General features: G+C 56.9%; 2 protein-coding genes across 2 annotated transcripts; one reads left to right on the forward strand and one right to left on the reverse strand.

Annotated features, from left to right (window-relative positions):
• Positions 1 to 1,632: 1,632 nt before the first annotated feature.
• Positions 1,633 to 9,092, reverse strand: CTRU02_214060 (polyketide synthase; the record flags this gene model as incomplete). The annotated part of the gene is made up of 5 exons (XM_036724614.1): positions 1,633 to 3,498; positions 3,556 to 5,113; positions 5,171 to 8,316; positions 8,404 to 8,891; positions 8,972 to 9,092. The coding sequence occupies 5 exons, from the start codon at positions 9,090 to 9,092 to the stop codon at positions 1,633 to 1,635; spliced, it is 7,179 nt and encodes a 2,392-aa protein (XP_036583733.1).
• A 1,252-nt stretch (positions 9,093 to 10,344) lies between these two features.
• On the forward strand, positions 10,345 to 16,906 carry CTRU02_214061 (polyketide synthase; the record flags this gene model as incomplete). The annotated part of the gene is made up of 2 exons (XM_036724615.1): positions 10,345 to 10,615; positions 10,707 to 16,906. 2 exons carry the CDS (start codon positions 10,345 to 10,347, stop codon positions 16,904 to 16,906), a joined length of 6,471 nt encoding a protein of 2,156 aa, XP_036583734.1.
• Between the last annotated feature and the right edge of the window lie 219 nt (positions 16,907 to 17,125).

The following is a 17,125-nucleotide window of genomic DNA, read 5'->3' on the forward strand; positions in this document are numbered from 1 at the left end:
GGAAGTGGTCTTGACTGGACGTAAGGCTGGGCATCATGTTAAATCAGGCTGGCGCTTCACGAGCATCGCCGATTGGTTCATGTGACCTACGCCACCCCCAAGTTATTCCATTTCGTGGTGCCAACAAATCGTGCGTTGCTGTTCTGCTTGTAGGCTGACATCCATTTTGGGTCTGTCTTGGAAAAATGTTGTATCTTTCTGGCGACCGAACTTCGTGATGTTTTTCCAGAATGAGGCTGGAGAAGACCGGCCCAACAGCTTAAATGCTAGGGTACGCTACGTAGCATTTACTTTTAGCGCAATTATCTTAACTACTACTGGATGACTGGCTTAGTTGAGGGGAGAAGAAGACCATGAACAGTGGAATGATAGCTGTAGGAGCAAGATGGAGTGAGAGGCAGTGTTCGGGGCTGTGTTGTCAAGTAGGCAGATTTACTGTAATCTAATTTTGCCTATTGGCAACAATCTTATCAATAACTACCCTCACTGAAAGTGTTAGCTGACTAGACGATTCAGCAACAAATGTCACGCTTTTCGGTGTTGGGAAACAGGGGGCATACGATCGAAGTGCGGGGTTAGGCACTATAGCGGTAACTGTGACAGTGGACTGTTGCAGCTGTTGGGAGAGTGCCCAAAGCAGCCAAAGTGACAAAACTAACCAAAGCGTCTAAGGTGACAAGAGTGACGAGAGTGACGGGAGAACTGGTAAAGCGTATGCAGAACGATGGGAAGGCCGTGGATTTATAGCATATATAGCCAGTCTGGCAGCAGTTCGGACAGTCTGGATTGTGCTGTACTGTAATTGCGTTTGTCCCTCTCAGCCCTACCGCTATGGCTAACATAATCGCTCTCCGAGCATGGCTGAAAAGTGAGTCTACTTCTTGACAATAGTAACTATTGACAGATATAGAAAATCAGACATATTTCAACGAAAGTAGAACAGTTTTTTTAGCATTACTTTATGCTAACTTAAACAAATCTGTATACTAAGAATTTTATTGGTGTTGCCAAAGTCAAATCCCCAGTTTACACGGCTGGCTTTGAAAATACAGGATGACAGACCAACAGGTCCGAACGGAGCAAATTGTATTCATACATTCACTCGCTCTAGCTGTCTTCTTAACTGGCTGTTTGATGTCTCTACACTTTGATTTGCAGTTGGTCCGGTTGACAACCTACGGGAGATCACCATCAGAGAAAACTCGGGAGCCATACGGTGCTGCCAAGTAGTTTTTTTAGGAAATTGTGCTCAAGGTCCACCCTCATCTGCCTCTGTAACAATACCCTAGCAATCTGCCTGAAAACGCTTCACACACATTAGGAGTAAGCTATATGATACAAAGGGCTGAGGACCAGGCACCACTTTCGAACTGTAATAGAGTAAGGCAAGGAAACGAGTGACTAATAGGACTGTTGAAGTTTCAACAATTTGAAGCGGGAGAGAAACACATATTATTCAGGTAGGAACGTAGTCCCATGGCATTACTGTCAACACAAAGAAGATATACATAATACAAAACTTTTCAACTCAGCCTCCAAGTTTACCTTCAGTCACCATCATCATTCCAGAACAAACAGCGTATAACCTGGTCCGGAATATTAAACCATAATCAACTCCATCTCCATCTTCCCCTACTCGGTAACCTTAACCAGCTGGCTCTTCTCGGCAATCTTGGCCGCAAACTCGCGAATCGGTACGGCCGAAACAATCTCCAGCAGCGCCATGTTGGCCTTGAGCTCGCGCGCGATCCAGTTACGCACTTCGATGGCCGTCAGAGAATCAACACCGTAACGGTACAATGGCTGCGCCGGGTCTACCTCCGATGCCGGCATCTGCAGGATCTCAGCCGTCCGCTTGACCAGCGCCTCGGTCACGATCTCCGCTGCCTGCTGCATCGACGACACGCCAGCTAACTGCAAGGCGAGCGATGCCGCGGTGGTATTCTCGGCGTTGCCACCTTCTGAAGAGGATCCCGCGGTCGTGGTCATCGCCATAGGGCCGAAGCGAGGATCGGCAAGGTAGAACGGCGGAGGAAGACGGTGGGCGGCCCAGACGTCGGCCGTTCCCAGACCCGTAACCACCTGCGGAGGAACCGCCTCCTCCGAGTCTTGCTCCTGCGTCTGCCCGTGGACGGCACTCTTGATGAGCGCGTGGAAGACGGGCTCCGGAATACCGACCGCCTCCTCCCACTGGCCGAGCACGCCACTCTCGGTGTTACCCTCGGCCAGCACGCCGACGTCGCGCATGACTCCCAGGTCGACCGCCACGGCCTTGAGTCCCCGCTTCCGCCGGTACGCCGCCAGCGCGTCCTGGTATGTGTTTCCAGCCGCATACGCCGCTTGGCCCGGGTTGCCCACGACACCCGACACGGATGAGCATAGCACGAAGAAGTCAAGGGGGCGGTCCGCGCCAAAGTACTCGTGAAGGTTACGCGATCCGGCTACCTTGGGGCGAAGCGGCTGCGTCCACTGTGTGTGTTCCATCTTCTCGAACACCACGTCACGCAGCACCATGGCTAGCTGCACGACGCCGCGGACAGGGGGCATCTCGCGCTCGCACGCCGTCATGGCTACCTGCAGTGATGTCGCATCGGCTGCGTCGGCCGCGTAGGCCCGCGCCGTAACACCCCAACCCGCGGCCAGCTCGGCCAGCAGGGTACGGGCTTCGGCCGAGGCATCTCCTGAGCGTGAAAGGAACGCAATGTGCCGGGCACCCGCGGCGGCGAAGTTCCGTGCCAGACTGCGGCCCAGGCCACCCATGCCGCCGACTAGGAGATAGGTGACGTTCGGGTCGAGACGGAACAGATCGGCAGCGCGCTGGAACACGGGGGCGCGCGTATCTTCGTCGGACTCGCCCAGCGTGTTGAAGGTGATGACGGCCTTGCCGGTGTGCTTACCCTGCTGCATCACGCGGAAGACCTCCTCAACCTGGCCGGGACGGTACGCCTTCAGGGGATAAGCAGGCGAGAGATGGCCCTGTTCAACGAGGCTGTACACCTCACCGAGGACGGAACCGAGGTCTTGGACGGGGTAATTAAGGATATCGCAGAAGGCAAAAGTCGCGTTCTTGACAAATGGTCGCATATCAAGGGGTGAGTTATTGGTGATATCACGTAGGCCAATCTCGACAAAGGTGCCAAATGGCGCCAGGCAAGCCGAGTCCCATGAAGCGCGCAGCAGCTCGTCGGCGAGCGAGTTGAGGATACAGTCGACGCCGCGGCCCTTTGTGATGCGCTCGACGCTCTTGACGAAGCTGAGGTCACGAGAGTAGAAGATGTGCGCCTCGGGAATTTCGAAGCGTTCCCTCATTAGCTGTCGTTTACTCTCGGAGCCCACGGTCACGTAGATGACCAGACCCAGGTACTTGGCCAGCTGGATTGCGGCCTGTCCGACACCGCCGGCCGCGGCATGAATCAGAACCGACTGCCCCTGACGCAGCTTGGCAAGTCGAACGAGCGCGTAGTACGCCGTGACGTGCACCAGGTTGATGGCGGCACCCTATTCGAACGTGATGGAGTCGGGCAATTTGTGGACGACGGCGTGGTGGGTGCGGACAGTCGTGGCGTGGCTTCCATATGCGTGGGCGGCAACACGGTCGCCGGCTTTGACGTTAGTGACTGCGGCGCCGGTCCGGACCACGATGCCGCTGGCTTCCAGACCTAGCATCGGCACCGGGACCAGGCCCATGGCGCCCATGATGTCCTTGAAGTTGATGCTCGAGGCATGGACGCGGATCTCGACGTCCGTGTCGGCGAGTGGCTCGAGTATCCGCTCATCCTTGACAAAGTGCAGCGTGTCCAGCAGTCCGGGACGACCGATGGCCAGGCGGACGGGTGACTTCTCCTGAGATAGGGGCACGATGCGCGTCGCATCCTTGAGGTGGCGGGCGATACGCCGTTCGCCCGCCGAACTCTTGTACACGCGAGACGTCTGTAGCAGGCCCTGGACCTCGCGGAACTCGTTGTCCGGGGTGTTGCTCGCGAGGATCCGACCGGCAAGGGATGGGCCGTGGGCCGGGCTGCTGAGATGGAGCGTTTGGAATTGCAGGCCGGCCGCCTCGTTAGAGATGGTTCGAGCGAGTCCGTCCACGACGTAGAAGGACGGGTCTTCGCCGCCGGTAATCCATAGGATCCGCTCGCTCTGCAAGATCAGGCTTCGGAGGGTATGGAAGTCACGCTCAGAAAGATCAGTTAGCATGGGCTGCTCGAACTCCAGCAGAGATACAACGATAGGAGAGGATTTGTCTCCTGACGTTGGACCAGTCACGCCGGATTCGGAGACGATTTCATCCCAGTCTTTGACCACGACGCTGTTTCCTTGAGAAACCAACTCGTCTTGCAGCGTCTTAGAGAAATCTTGGGTGATAGATGAGCATGTGGATGGCACGACGACAACAAATTCCTGGGCTGAAACTGTCTCGCCGTTCTGTTGTGCTGAATCTGGAGAGTATCTCAACACGGCTACGATCTCATCTTCCGCGCCACCTACAGAAACTGTCGACTTGACGCGCCAGCCGTTAGACTGGAGGAACGAGGCCGCTGCTGCGTAAGCCTGACGACCGCCGATGGAGAGGACGAGAGTTGCATCCGGCTTGGCCAAGCGAATAAATGAGTCCAGTACCGGGCTTTCACTGCCCACAATTTGCTGGAAGAGCGGCGGCGGAACGACCAAGAGATCCGCAGACACGGCTTCCTGGACGGCCCGTTGCAGCGGCAACGGCTCACCAAACAGGACGGCAGTCTCATCGGTATCGACACCAACATTTGAGAACGTGTCGTCCACCAGGGCGTAGCGGACATTAGACGGCGGTACCGCACCTTGCGGTAGCAGCTCGGAGTTGCCAAGGAGGCCGTTTACAATAGACTGGCCCTGGCGCAGAGCCTTGTGGTTCTGTACCAGCTCGACGACCGCAGCCGAAGGCTTCTCGTGGAGCAACATGGTAATCAGCTTAGCCATGCCATCCTCGGCCGGGGTCTGCGGTGCCACCACCTTGGCAATATCTGCGTCATCCAGCAAACCCACGGAATAGTCCCATCGCACCTCAGCCGTGACGGAAGCGCCGGGCCCGTCGAGAACGGTATCGGCGTCGGCGCTGCCCTCCTGTTCGTCCTGACTGCCGCCTCCCGCAGAGTCAAGTTCTAAGATGCGGAAGTCCTAGATCGAGATGTACATTTTGTCGAGCGCCGGGTCGAACAGGAACATGTCGTTAGTCTGCTCGTGGAACCCATGGCGCTTGTTAGTGCTGAAACCAGCCATGATGTCGTCTGGAGCACCGGGCACGTCCATCCGGATCTCCATGGAACCCAGGCGCGTGGGTGCGAACGGCTTCAGGCCCAACTTGCCGTTGCGGTACGTGGCACCCACCCAGCACTGGAAGATGGCATCGAGCGTTGCTGCGTGGATCAGGAACGGCCGCGTGCTGCTGTCGGGCCCGGCTTGCCCCTGACTAAACGTCTTGCCGATGTCGGTGACGCGCAGCCGGAAGTGCGTCTTGCCAGGTCCAACAACCAGGTCCTCGACACCCTGGAACAACTCGCCGTACTTGAAGCCAGTACCCTTTGCGATCTGCGCGTAAAAGTCGTCCTTTGCAACAGTCTCATGGAGCTCCTCAACAGCTTCCCGATACTGTGCTGCCCTCTGCTCGACCACATACGCCTCCTCGCGCACCATATGCTCACTCTTTCCAGCCGCGTAGTCGATGGCGATGAGTCCGCGGCAGTTATCCCGCAACTGGCTGGAGCTAGTGTTGGCCGACGACAAGGTGAACTCCCACCAGGGTCCCTGGCCAGATCCTGCCCGGGCGATGGTGACGACGGCCTCAGTGGCTACGCCCTCGAGAATCGACAGGGCGGCCATGACGGACACATCGCGTAGCCGCAGAGCTTGAATAGTCTTGCCCGGCTCCGCCAGTTGCTGCACCGCCTCGAGAACCATGCTGATCATGCCGGCCGCAGGAAAGACGACTGTATCGCCCACAGTATGCCCACGCAGCCACGGCTCGTCGTCCAGCCGGATGAAGCCGCGCCATACGTGCTGCTTCTCCTGCATTACCGGGGTCGGAGCCCCCAGAAGGCCCTTGGCTGGCTGGTCTCGGAACCATCGCTCCCTCTGAACTCTTGGATAGGCGTTGTATTTGTTATCGTGCATCCAGGGGTACGGGGGCAGGTCCGTCAGCAGGTCAACGTCCGACAACAGATCGCCGTTGACCTTGGTCAGGTCCAGCGGGATACCCTGGTGGAACAGCTCTTGTGCCAGTCGCAAGCTCGTCTCGGCTGCATCAGCGCCACGTCGGAGGACGGCCTGGTATGCGACATTTTTCACTCCGTGATGCGACAGGATCTGCTCGATGGGTCCTCCCAGGGTACTATGCGGTCCGATCTCGATGAGCAGATCGATCTCGGGCTCAGTTTTGCCCTCCGGCTGAACGAGCTTCTTCAGGGCGTCGGAGAAGAGCACAGGCGACAGGAAGTTCTGCAGCCAGTAGAAGGGACCCAGCTGCTCGGAGGTCACTTCATCGCCCATCACGCTCGAGATCATACGGGGAGCGCCATCATCTGCAGAAACATCCACAGGCTCGAAGCCTCCCATAGCCTGGTAGTATTCATCAGAAACGACCGCCACATGAGCCGAGTGGTAAGCCACCTGGACCTTGAGGCGTCGGCAAAAGGTCTTTTGCTCTTCCAGCGCAGCCGCCATGGAGTCGATCGCCGTCGAGTCTCCGGAGAGGGTGATGCTGGAGGGGGAATTGACGCAGCCGACGCCGACTTGCCCATCTAGCCCCAGCTTCTCGATGAGCTCCTCGGCCGTCTCACGGGAGCATCCAGCAGCCATCATGGCGCCGTTCAAATGGGGAGCCACCTTCGGCAACATGGCTGACGCCGTGCCGCGCGAGTAGGCCACCACGAGAGCGTCCCGGTGCGTCAGGGCTCCCATGCAGTACGCCGCCGCGATCTCACCGCTGGAGTGACCGACGACCTTGGCCGGCTTGCTGAGGACCGGAGAGCCCCACGACCGGATCTCGTCGATGAGAGCGATCTGTAGGACACTACAGATGGGTTGGCTGAGCTCAGGCTGGCTTAGCCGGGACTCCTTGCCCATCTTGGACAGCTCGGCCACGGGATCCCAGGGGCAGCCGAGACTCTTGAGAATGGCGGCTGACCGGGTGACTGAATCCCGGAACACGGGCCGCGCAAGAAGCTCGATGCCCATGCCAGGCCACTGCGCACCCTGGCCTGTAAAGACAAAGCCGACGCGGGGTTGTGTTGCTTCAGAAGAAGCGCGTGAGATCTTCCACGCCTCCTCGGAGGGTGCGGCTGCGAGCTGAGTCTCCAGCTGTGACAGGCTGCTCGCCACGCAGCTGGCTTTCCATCCCAGACTGGAGCGGGCGATGCTAAGCGTGTGCGCGAGGTGAGCCAGGTACTCGGGCTCGCCCTTCTCAGGGGTCCAAGTCGGGTTTTCACGCTGGACGTTGCGAAGGTGTTGTACAAGTGAATCCGACACACGCTTGATCCCTGCTTGATCATGACTGCTAATGACGAATAGCCTCTTCTTGTCGACAACATTCTTAGGGGTATCATGATTGCTGTGTCCGTTGGTCAATAGTTTCTGTGGTTGTTTGTATTCCTCGAGGACGACATGGGCATTAGTGCCGCCCATGCCGAAACTGCTGACGCTCATGCGCTTAGTCTCAGCCGCAGGCCAAGGCGTCAGCGACGTCGGGACCACCATGTTCCACTTGTCAAAGGGAATGCGAGGGTTGGCCTTGTGGAAGTGGACGTTGGGCGGAATCATGCCGTGCTCCAGCGCCATCACGCCCTTGATGAAGCCCGCCACACCCGCTGCGGGCTCGAGATGGCCGATGTTGGCTTTGACACTGCCTACATATAGCTTGCGAGACTCGCTCGCATTCTGGCCGATCGTTTCGTGTATCGCGCCCAACTCGATAGGGTCTCCGACTTTGGTACCCGTACCGTGAGCTTCGACGTACTGAGTCGCGTCATAGTCAAGTCCGTTGGACTCGTATACCATTCGAATCAGCTCCGCCTGTGCCGAGGCGGATGGCGTCGAGATAGTTTTGGTCCAACCGTCCGAGTTGACGCCACTCCCGCGGATGACGGCACGGATGTGGTCTCCGTCACGAACGGCCTGGTCCAGCGGCTTGAGGACGACAATACCGCAACCCTCAGCACGTGCGTAACCGTTCGCTCCCTCGTCAAAAGAGAGCGATCGTCCGTCTGGGTTGAGCACACCCAAACTGTTGAGCTCCATTGTTGCCTCGGGTCCTAGGATCATGTTGATTCCGCCTGCGACAGCCATCTAATACGAACGTACATTGTTAGCAATAGACAACTATGTGATAGGGTTCAAGTTCAGGGGATCTTATATTAACGATCAGATACATACCTCTGCCTGGCCAGACCGCAGACTCTCGCAAGCCTGGTGAATAGCCACAAGACTAGACGAGCAGGCCGTCTCGACCGTCAGACTGGGGCCGCGCAGGTCGAAAAAGTGCGACAAACGGTTGCTGACCATCTCGTCGCTGACGCCCATCAGGTAGAGCCGCGGCCACTGCTCAAAGTCGCGCACGAGGGCGTCGCGGTAGTCGCTCCAAGCCGTACCAATGACACAAGCGGTGCGCGTGCCCGCAACCTTGGGCAGCGGCAGTCCAGCATTCTCGAGGGCCTCATACGTCACCTCGAGCAATATGCGCTGCTTGGGGTCCAGGATGGCCGCCTCGGCCGCAGTGAACTTGAAAAAGGACGAGTCGAACGCGTAGGGATCGTTCTTGATAAAGTGTCCGCCTTTTGTAGGCAGCACATTTTGCCGGTCCTTGGGGTTGGCATGGTAAAAGGCCGATGTGTTGTAGCGGTCCGTATCAGCTGAGTAGGCATCTACATTCGAATCGTGTCAGTTATCCATCTGCTGGCTGCTTCGGGATTTTGCGTCACAGGGTTAGGGTTCTATTACTCACCTCTCCCCTCTTTCATGAGGTTCCAGAACTCGGTAGGGCATGTAGCATCACCGGGAAGACGACAGGCCAGCCCAACAACAGCGATGGGAGAGTTTTCCCGACGGACATTAGAAGAACCCATTTTGGCAATGGGAACTAGGAGGAATCAACAGTGCTCTGGTTTGTTGAGGCTACAAAGACTGCAACGCTCGGCTGATCGTGAGGGTCGAGGGCATCCCTTATCACGCAAACCAGGACTGCAGTCTAAGGCCCATCTTTGACTACTATGCTATGGGGATCGGCTGGCCCGAGTAGGTGAAATCGAGCCATCTCGGCATTTGATGCCATACCCTGCGACTAAAGCTTTGCGTAGCAAAGCAAGAGGGTCCGTACTAGTTCTGTGTTGTTCAGGATCCTACTTTGCAGTCCCCCCTGTTTTCCACGATTTATTACTAACCCGGACCCAACTCCGATCCACGGGTTTCTGAGAATATTCTTCCCCTGAGGCTCCTCGGCTGACATTGCCATCTAAATTGAAGACGATCTAGATGGGCAGAAAAGCTGCCGTTTTGGGGGTGATCAACCACCGCAGTTTCTAGGGTACCCTGGATCGTCGTCTTTACGATACTTTAATTACTCGATTTAGTTCGATTTAGTAAGTCAACCCTACTACGTATAAAACTGCCTGTATAGTATTGCAGCAAGATATTTTAAGTGGAACTGTTGTGTCTTATCAATGTTACTTCCATTCTCAATCTCTTCTAGCAATTAGCAGCTCAAAGCCCCGCGTGTAGATTTGGGCAACTGTATTCAAAGGATAAGAAGAATAAAATTGAACTCTTTTCATTAAGCTTAAAACAGAATTCAAAAGCTAGCCAGGTCACCGCCACCGTTTAAGCTCCCAAGTCTCGTAGGCTCGACCGTCTGTCAGCAACATACATAAGGTTTAGGGATGTTGAGACCGAGACCGACAGAAGCTAGTGATCGACCTTTCTACGAGTCAAAATTCAGTTTCGTGATCGGCAATGTGTTGTGGGGTATTTCGAAGAGACGATAAGTTGCAGCAACATTTGCGCGAACGTTTGCGCGCCTGACTCGATCCAAGTCTCTAGGGGCTCGTATCGTAATCTACCGCGACTATGCCTGCGACGATGCCGTGGTGATGATACGCCGTGAGGGACATTGACATGTGGGCCCTATCACGCCTGAGCTAATACAATGTAAGCCATGGTTGCATGCTCAACTCGGTGCCTCTAAATGGATGGATCGTTGAGCGCTGCGTCTTGTCCAGGGGTTTAGAAGAACTAACACGCCCGCGTCTCCAACAACAAAACCTCAGCAGCAAGATCGTTGCAGTGTCTTGCAGAGGTTTCCAACACATACCCAAGCAAACAATGACGGTGGTGACAACAACTCCGAAGGTCCTCCTCTTCGGGGGCTACACGGAGCCATGGCTCGAATCGATAGACCACATCCACGAGCAGGCCGGCTCATGTGCCTGGCTGCGACTCTTCCTGGATGATGTCGCGTCGGTCGTACGGGAGGAGACGCGATGTATGCACCCCAAGATCCGGAATAGCCTGGGCCCAAGTGGCATCTTCTCAAGTGTTCAAGAGGTTGCCGACCTGTACCGGGACCACGACGATGATGTCGGGTTCGTGCAATGTATAATGTCTTATATCGTCCGAGCCGTCATTCTTTTAAGGTGTGTATGATACGACTCAGATTGGGATACAAGAACAAATATGATCATAAGTTGCTAATCTGGAAGTTAGATGGGTTCACGACTCGCCAGACGTCTTAAAAACCAGTCCCAGGCCCGAAGGACTAGGCATCTCGGGAGGACTCATCAACGCCGCCGTCTTGGCAATTTCCAACGATTTTGAGTCGCTCCGCCAGGCCAGCGTCGTAACCGCCGGGTTTGTATGCCGGTTGTGCGAAGTTGCCGGGCAAGTCTCGCGGGCTGTGGAAGATGGTGGCAGCAGTAGCAACATCAACTCTTCATGGGGGTGCGCCGTCGTGGGCGTCACCCCTGAGAAGCTGGATGGCATCTTGAACCAGATCCAGGAGAGCATGAAAGTTCCCAGCCTGAAGAGGGCGCGGGTGGGCATCAGAGGTGATCACTGGGGCACCGTCGTTGGGCCTCCCTCGGTGCTCGATGCGTGCTTAGAACATGCTGCCATGGACGAGCTCTCTAAACAAAGACTTCCCATTTACTCAATGCAGCACAACTATGAGCTTTCAAAGTCGCATCGCGAGTACATTGCCGGATGTTCTGCCCTCCACTCAAGGTCTGTCTTCCCGGGATTCCGACTCTGGGGGTTGCAGACCTATCAAGACGATGATGCTCTTCCGAGCTATGCCGACTGGGCCCAATTGCTCTTGAGCGTGGTAGACTATGCTTTCTCGAGACCGGTGGATCTGGTTGACATGATTAAGAGGCTCAACACCCGCCTCGGCGCAGATTCTTCTCAAGTTGTCGAACTCTCAGTCATGGGTCCAACTTGGTTCGTTGGCTCGCTCACCAGCAAGCTCAAAGCTACAGGGAGAAGGGTTTCAGTCGTCCAACACACCGTACTTGGGAACGATACCCATAAGCCTCAAACAGCCGAAGCTGTAGACAACTACGAGGGGCGTATCGCCGTGGTGGGCATGGCTGGACGGGCCCCCGAATGCGATGACCTGGAGCAATACTGGAACATCATAGAAACAGGCCGCGATGTTGCTCGTGAAATCCCTCCGGGTCGATTTGACGCCGACGACCTGTTCCAATCCAAGCAGAGTTCCGAATGCGTATCTACATGCAAGCTCGGCTGCTTCCTCGAGAACCCGGGCCACTACGACGCGCGCTTCTTCCGCGTCTCGCCGCGCGAAGCCCTAATCATGGACCCAGGCAGCCGGCTGTTTCAGATGGCGTGCCATGAGGCGCTTGAATCGGCTGGCTACTCATGTGGCATGACCCGCGCCGTAGATCCAGCCCGCATCGCCGTCCTCTTCGGTCAGAGCAATGTGGACGGATATGAGACGGCTCACCATGAGAAAGGCTGCGATGCCTACACACTGCAGGCCCTCGCGCGACCCTTTGCTGGCGGCCGCGTGGCCTTCCACTACGGCTGGGAGGGGGCAACCTACTCCGTCGACCAAGCCTGCTCGACCTCGCTGTCGCTCATCCATCTGGCATGCAGGGGCCTGTTGACGGGCGACCATGACATGGTGGTCGCCGGTGCTGCCAACGTACTGGCTTCACCACATGGTTGGTGCCTCTTGAGCAAGGCTGGCGTGTTGTCAGACACAGGCAATTGTCGAACCTTTCGTGATGACGCAGAAGGGTACTGCCGCGGCGAGTTCGTCGGCGTAGTTGTGCTGAAGCGCCTCGCCGATGCCGTCGCCCACAACGACCGCATCTTGGCCGTCATCCCCGGGTCGGCGCGCAACCAAGCCGGCAACTCAAATTTCCTCACCCAATCTGATTCCGGTGCTGAGGAGCGCGTACTCCGCCAGGCGCTACGGCAGTCCCGACTTGGCCCGCGGGACATTGCGTACGCCGAGATGCACGGCACCGCGACGCCCATAGGCGACCCCTGCGAGATGACGGCCGTCGCCAACGTGCTAGGCCGCAGGTCACAGGCCGGTGGCAAGGGCGGAGACGATGAGCCCTTGACAGTTGGGTCTGTAAAGGCAAACATTGGACACAGTGGAGCATCGTCTGGTGTAGCGTCCGTCATCAAGTCCATCCTCATGTTCCAGAAACAGATGCTGCCACCTCAGGTCGGCATGCCACACGCCCTCAATAAGCAGTTCCCGCCTCTGGATGACAATAAGATACGGATCTTGAGCAAGACTGCCCCCTTTAATTCTGTAAACGGGAAGCCAAGGCGTGTTCTGATCAACAACTTTGACGCTGCGGGAGGGAACACGGCCTTGGTGATGGAAGACTTCCAGATGAAGAACAACAAGTCTGCAGGTCCTGATGCTGATCCGCGAGCAGCACACGTTGTCGTGCTATCAGCCCACACAGCCGCATCGCATCAGACAAATAAGTCCAGGCTGGCCAAATGGCTCGCCGCGAACCCTGACACTCGTCTTGAGGATGTCGCATATACAACCACGGCACGCAGGGTACATCAGTCCTCGTTCCGGTTCGCCTGCGCCGCCTCCTCGACCAACGAACTCATTCGGGCGCTCGAGTCCGATTCAAAGCCCACGACAACCAAGAAATCTCCCATCATATTCGTCTTCACCGGCCAGGGCTCGCACTACGCCGGCATGGGCGCCGAGCTGTACCGCACCAACCCCGTCTTCCGGGACGCTGTGGACTTGTGCCAGCAGATCTGCCACGGGTTCGGGTTCCCCCCATTTTTGGACATCATCAACGGGTCCGGGGCCGGAAGTGGGCCATGGAACACGGCGCAGACGCAACTCGCCGTGCTGGCGCTGGAGATCGGCCTCGCCACATTCTGGCAGCGGCTGGGCGTAAAGCCGGATCTCGTGATGGGTCACTCACTAGGTGAATACGCGGCCTTGCATGTAGCCGGCGTGCTTTCTCTGGCCGACGCCCTCTATCTTGTCGGCTCACGCGCCGCGCTGGCTATGCAAAAGTGTAACAAGGCCCCCGGAGGCCCTTGCGCCATGCTCGCCGTAGCGGCGCCCGTGGCCGCTGTCCGCGATCTGTTGAGCAAGCTGGGCCTGGATGGCGGAAAGTGTTCGGTAGCGTGTATAAACAGCCCCGGAGCATCGGTCGTGAGCGGGACTGTCACCGCCGTGGCCCGGCTGCAGACGGAGCTTATCAAACAGAAGACGCGCTCCAAGATCCTCCCTCTGCCTTTTGGCTTCCATTCTTTCCAGGTCGACACCATCTTGGACGACTTTGTGGCTCTCGCGTCCGGCCCAGGCATCACTTACTCCTGGCCGCCTAGAGTTCCCGTAGCCTCGACACTGCTGGCCTCCATTGTCGATGCCAATACGGTTCCGGAAGTGGGCTTCATGTTTGGTGCAGAGTATCTTGCCAAGCAGGCTCGAAACCCCGTCGACTTTGTCGGCGCGCTTCATGCCGTTCGAGCCAAGTTCAAGGATAACAACCCAGTCTGGCTCGAGATCGGCCCGAGCCAGGTATGCGGTGCTTTTGTGCAGGAGACGCTCTCACCACCGGCCGGCCACGTTGTGTCAACGCTGGCGGGTGCCAACACGAATTCGTGGGTGGGCATCTCAGAGTGTCTGGCCAGCCTGTACGTCCACGGCTGCGACCCGGACTGGATGCTTCTACACGCACCATTTGAAAAGAATCTACAGCTTCTCACGTTGCCCTCGTATGCATGGGATACGAAAGACTTCTGGATTGCCTATCGTGAGAGAAAGCTACCAGCCAGCGACAATGTTGTTGGTAAGAGCACTCAGGGGCAGCAACCCATCATATCCACGTGCGCGCAGTACATCGTAGATAAGACCAGGGAAAAAGACGGTAAGACCCGTGTCACTGTCGGCGCTTCCATCGCATTGCCGGGACTCCTTGCCATGATCGAAGGTCACCGGATGCAGGGTGTCGGTCTCTGCCCCGGTTCGGTCTTTTGCGAGGCCGCACTCGTTGCAGCCAAGTGCGCACTTGAGCACAGCGGTCGGAAGATGGATGACCACTTCAAGATAACGGAACACTTCAGTCTTCAGAAGGCTCAGTTGCGACGTCCGCTCACGGCCAATCTCGCCGGTCCGGAGGGCGAGCTTCACACCACTGCCGTCGTCGAGTCGGAAGGTGTCATTCAAGTCTCGTTCAAGGCACTGTCTCGATCGTCGTCTGCGGCAGCCCGCTCATTGGACCTGGGCCGCTGTGCCATCGTGGCCCATAATACTACAGACTCGGACTCTGAGTCGTTCTACATCAAGGCGAGGATGCTCGAGGTGCGGCGATCCTGCAGTAGTAGACTACCGGCGAGCATCTTCTACGCCTTGTTCTCGCGCGCGGTCCAGTACACGTCCGACAACTACCGGTGCATCCGCGAGGTGTTTATCTCGGACGACTTTGCCGAGGCGGTCGCCGAGGTGGTGCCGGTCCGCGACCCCGCCGATGTACGGTCCGTAGCGGGCTCCCCTTATTGTGGTGAGGCATTGGCGCATCTCGCTGGCTTCCTGGTCAATTGCCATCCAAGCCGTTTCTCGTCCGAATCCGCGCCGGCGAGCACGAGCTACATCATGGACAGCCTGGAGAAGCTCGAGCAGATGGCAGACATTGAGCCGGGGCGATCGTACTTTACGTACGCGCGCGTTGCTGAGAGGAAGGTCGACTCTGCAGTCTGTGAGGTTGTCGTCTTTGACGATGCCAACAGGCTGGTCATGCGGACCTGGCAGATGAGGTTCCATGAGGTGCCGAATGCCGTTCTGCAGAACTTACTTCCTGGAGGTGACAGACAGGAGTCAGTGAGCAGTGGAGGCAACTTGAAGGTGCAGTCTCCTATGGCAGAGGTCTCGAACATGACGGTGCTTTTGACGAACAAAGAGGCGAGAGCCAAACAGTCCCCAGTGTCACTAGAAGAAAAGCACGACCTCGAGGATGATGGCCACCAACAGCCCCCTAGCCAGGCCAAGCCCGGTTTGCTTCCGGTCATCCTCGAGTGCATTGCCGAAGAGACAGGCTTGGACACGACAGAGCTGACGGACGATGCCGCGCTGGCGGACCTGGGGGTTGACTCCATCATGGCTGTGGAGATTTGTACTCGCGTCAAGGACAAATCCGGGTATCCTCTGTCTCCATTGTTCATGGTAGAGTATCCAACCATAGGTGACCTTGTCCGCTCTTTTGGTGCACCCCAGCAAGACAAAAAGAAACTGGAAGAAGAGCAAGTTCAGGAGCAAGCTGAATGTCACAAGCAAGAGAAAGAACACGAGCAAGAGCAACAGCAGGAAAACACGACATCCACGTCCTCTGTTGAACCTGGAAGCACACCACTGGCCGAGCTAACGCCAGACTCGTCTTCGTCATCGTCAGTAGCCGATGACACGGCCCCCAGCAATGAACCTCCTCCAAAAGCCCGAATCACGCTCCTCCAAGGCCGTCCAAAGGCCGGCAAGGGGCGCTTGTACATGGTCTGCGATGGCTGTGGTACAATATCCACCTATATTCACCTCCTCCGGCGCCAATTCCCTCTGCCCGTTTACGGAATCGAATCTCCCTTCCTACACTGCCCATCTCGGCTGACGACGCAGGTCGGCATTCCCGGCGTGGCCAAGATCATGGTGGAGGCTCTCGTAGAGGCCCAGCCCAACGCCGGCCTGTCCGAGGCCGACGAGGACTCCATCGTCATCAGCGGCTACTCCGGCGGCGCTCTGTTCTGCTATGAAATGTGCCGCCAGCTGTGCGCTCAAGGACGGCGCGTGGCCGGCCTCGTCGTGTTAGACATGCGCTCTCCTCTCCCTCTGCCAGCATCAGCAACAGCAGCATCGTCGGAGGAGGAAACTTGGCCCATCTTCCTCACCACCTCGGAAGACCACGTGTTCGGCAAGAATCAAGAATCCAACACGATGAAGCATCTACGCATCATGTTCAAGTGCGTCATCGACTACCACCCGCCGCGCCTGACGGAGGCCGGCCCCGCTCTCCGCATTCCCACTGCTGTCGTCTGGTGCTCCCGGGGAATGGTGGGCCGGCTGCGGCAGCGACGGCCCGATCTCGTCGCCAAGCTTGTTGAGATGGGATACCCTGCCGAGCCGTACCCTGGTTACATGGAGAATCCCAAACTGGGCGCCATGGCCTGGAGCCTGCCCGACAAAAAGACAGAAACGGACCTGGGCCCCGGCGGCTGGGAGAAGTATGCGGGTGCTGGAGAAGCTAACGAGGCGGGCAAGAATCTAGTGTGCTTGGCTGTCGATGCAGATCACCATGACGCTCTCAAACCCGGGGTGGCATCTCGTCTTGCAGAGTGTCTTGACCAGGGTGTGAAGTTTGTGCTTGGAAAGAAGAGTTCTTGATTTACGATAGTAATGAGGAGGATTTTATATAATAGTGTATTTAACTCATGTCGGAAAGCAGTATTCCCTTTCCCTTGGAATATTTGTGACAGTCTCGGTGTGTATTTGTCGGGGTTAGGGTTTGCGCTTTTTCTTAGACTTTTCTACGTCCTATAACCTGCCAACAAGCAAGATGAGCAATGAAATAACAATTGTTGTGAGAATCAAAGGGTCTCAAGT

The sequence above is a fragment of the Colletotrichum truncatum genome (genome assembly GCF_014235925.2).
Source record: "Colletotrichum truncatum strain CMES1059 chromosome Unknown Contig_0010, whole genome shotgun sequence".
NCBI classification, from domain to species: Eukaryota; Fungi; Ascomycota; class Sordariomycetes; order Glomerellales; family Glomerellaceae; genus Colletotrichum; species Colletotrichum truncatum.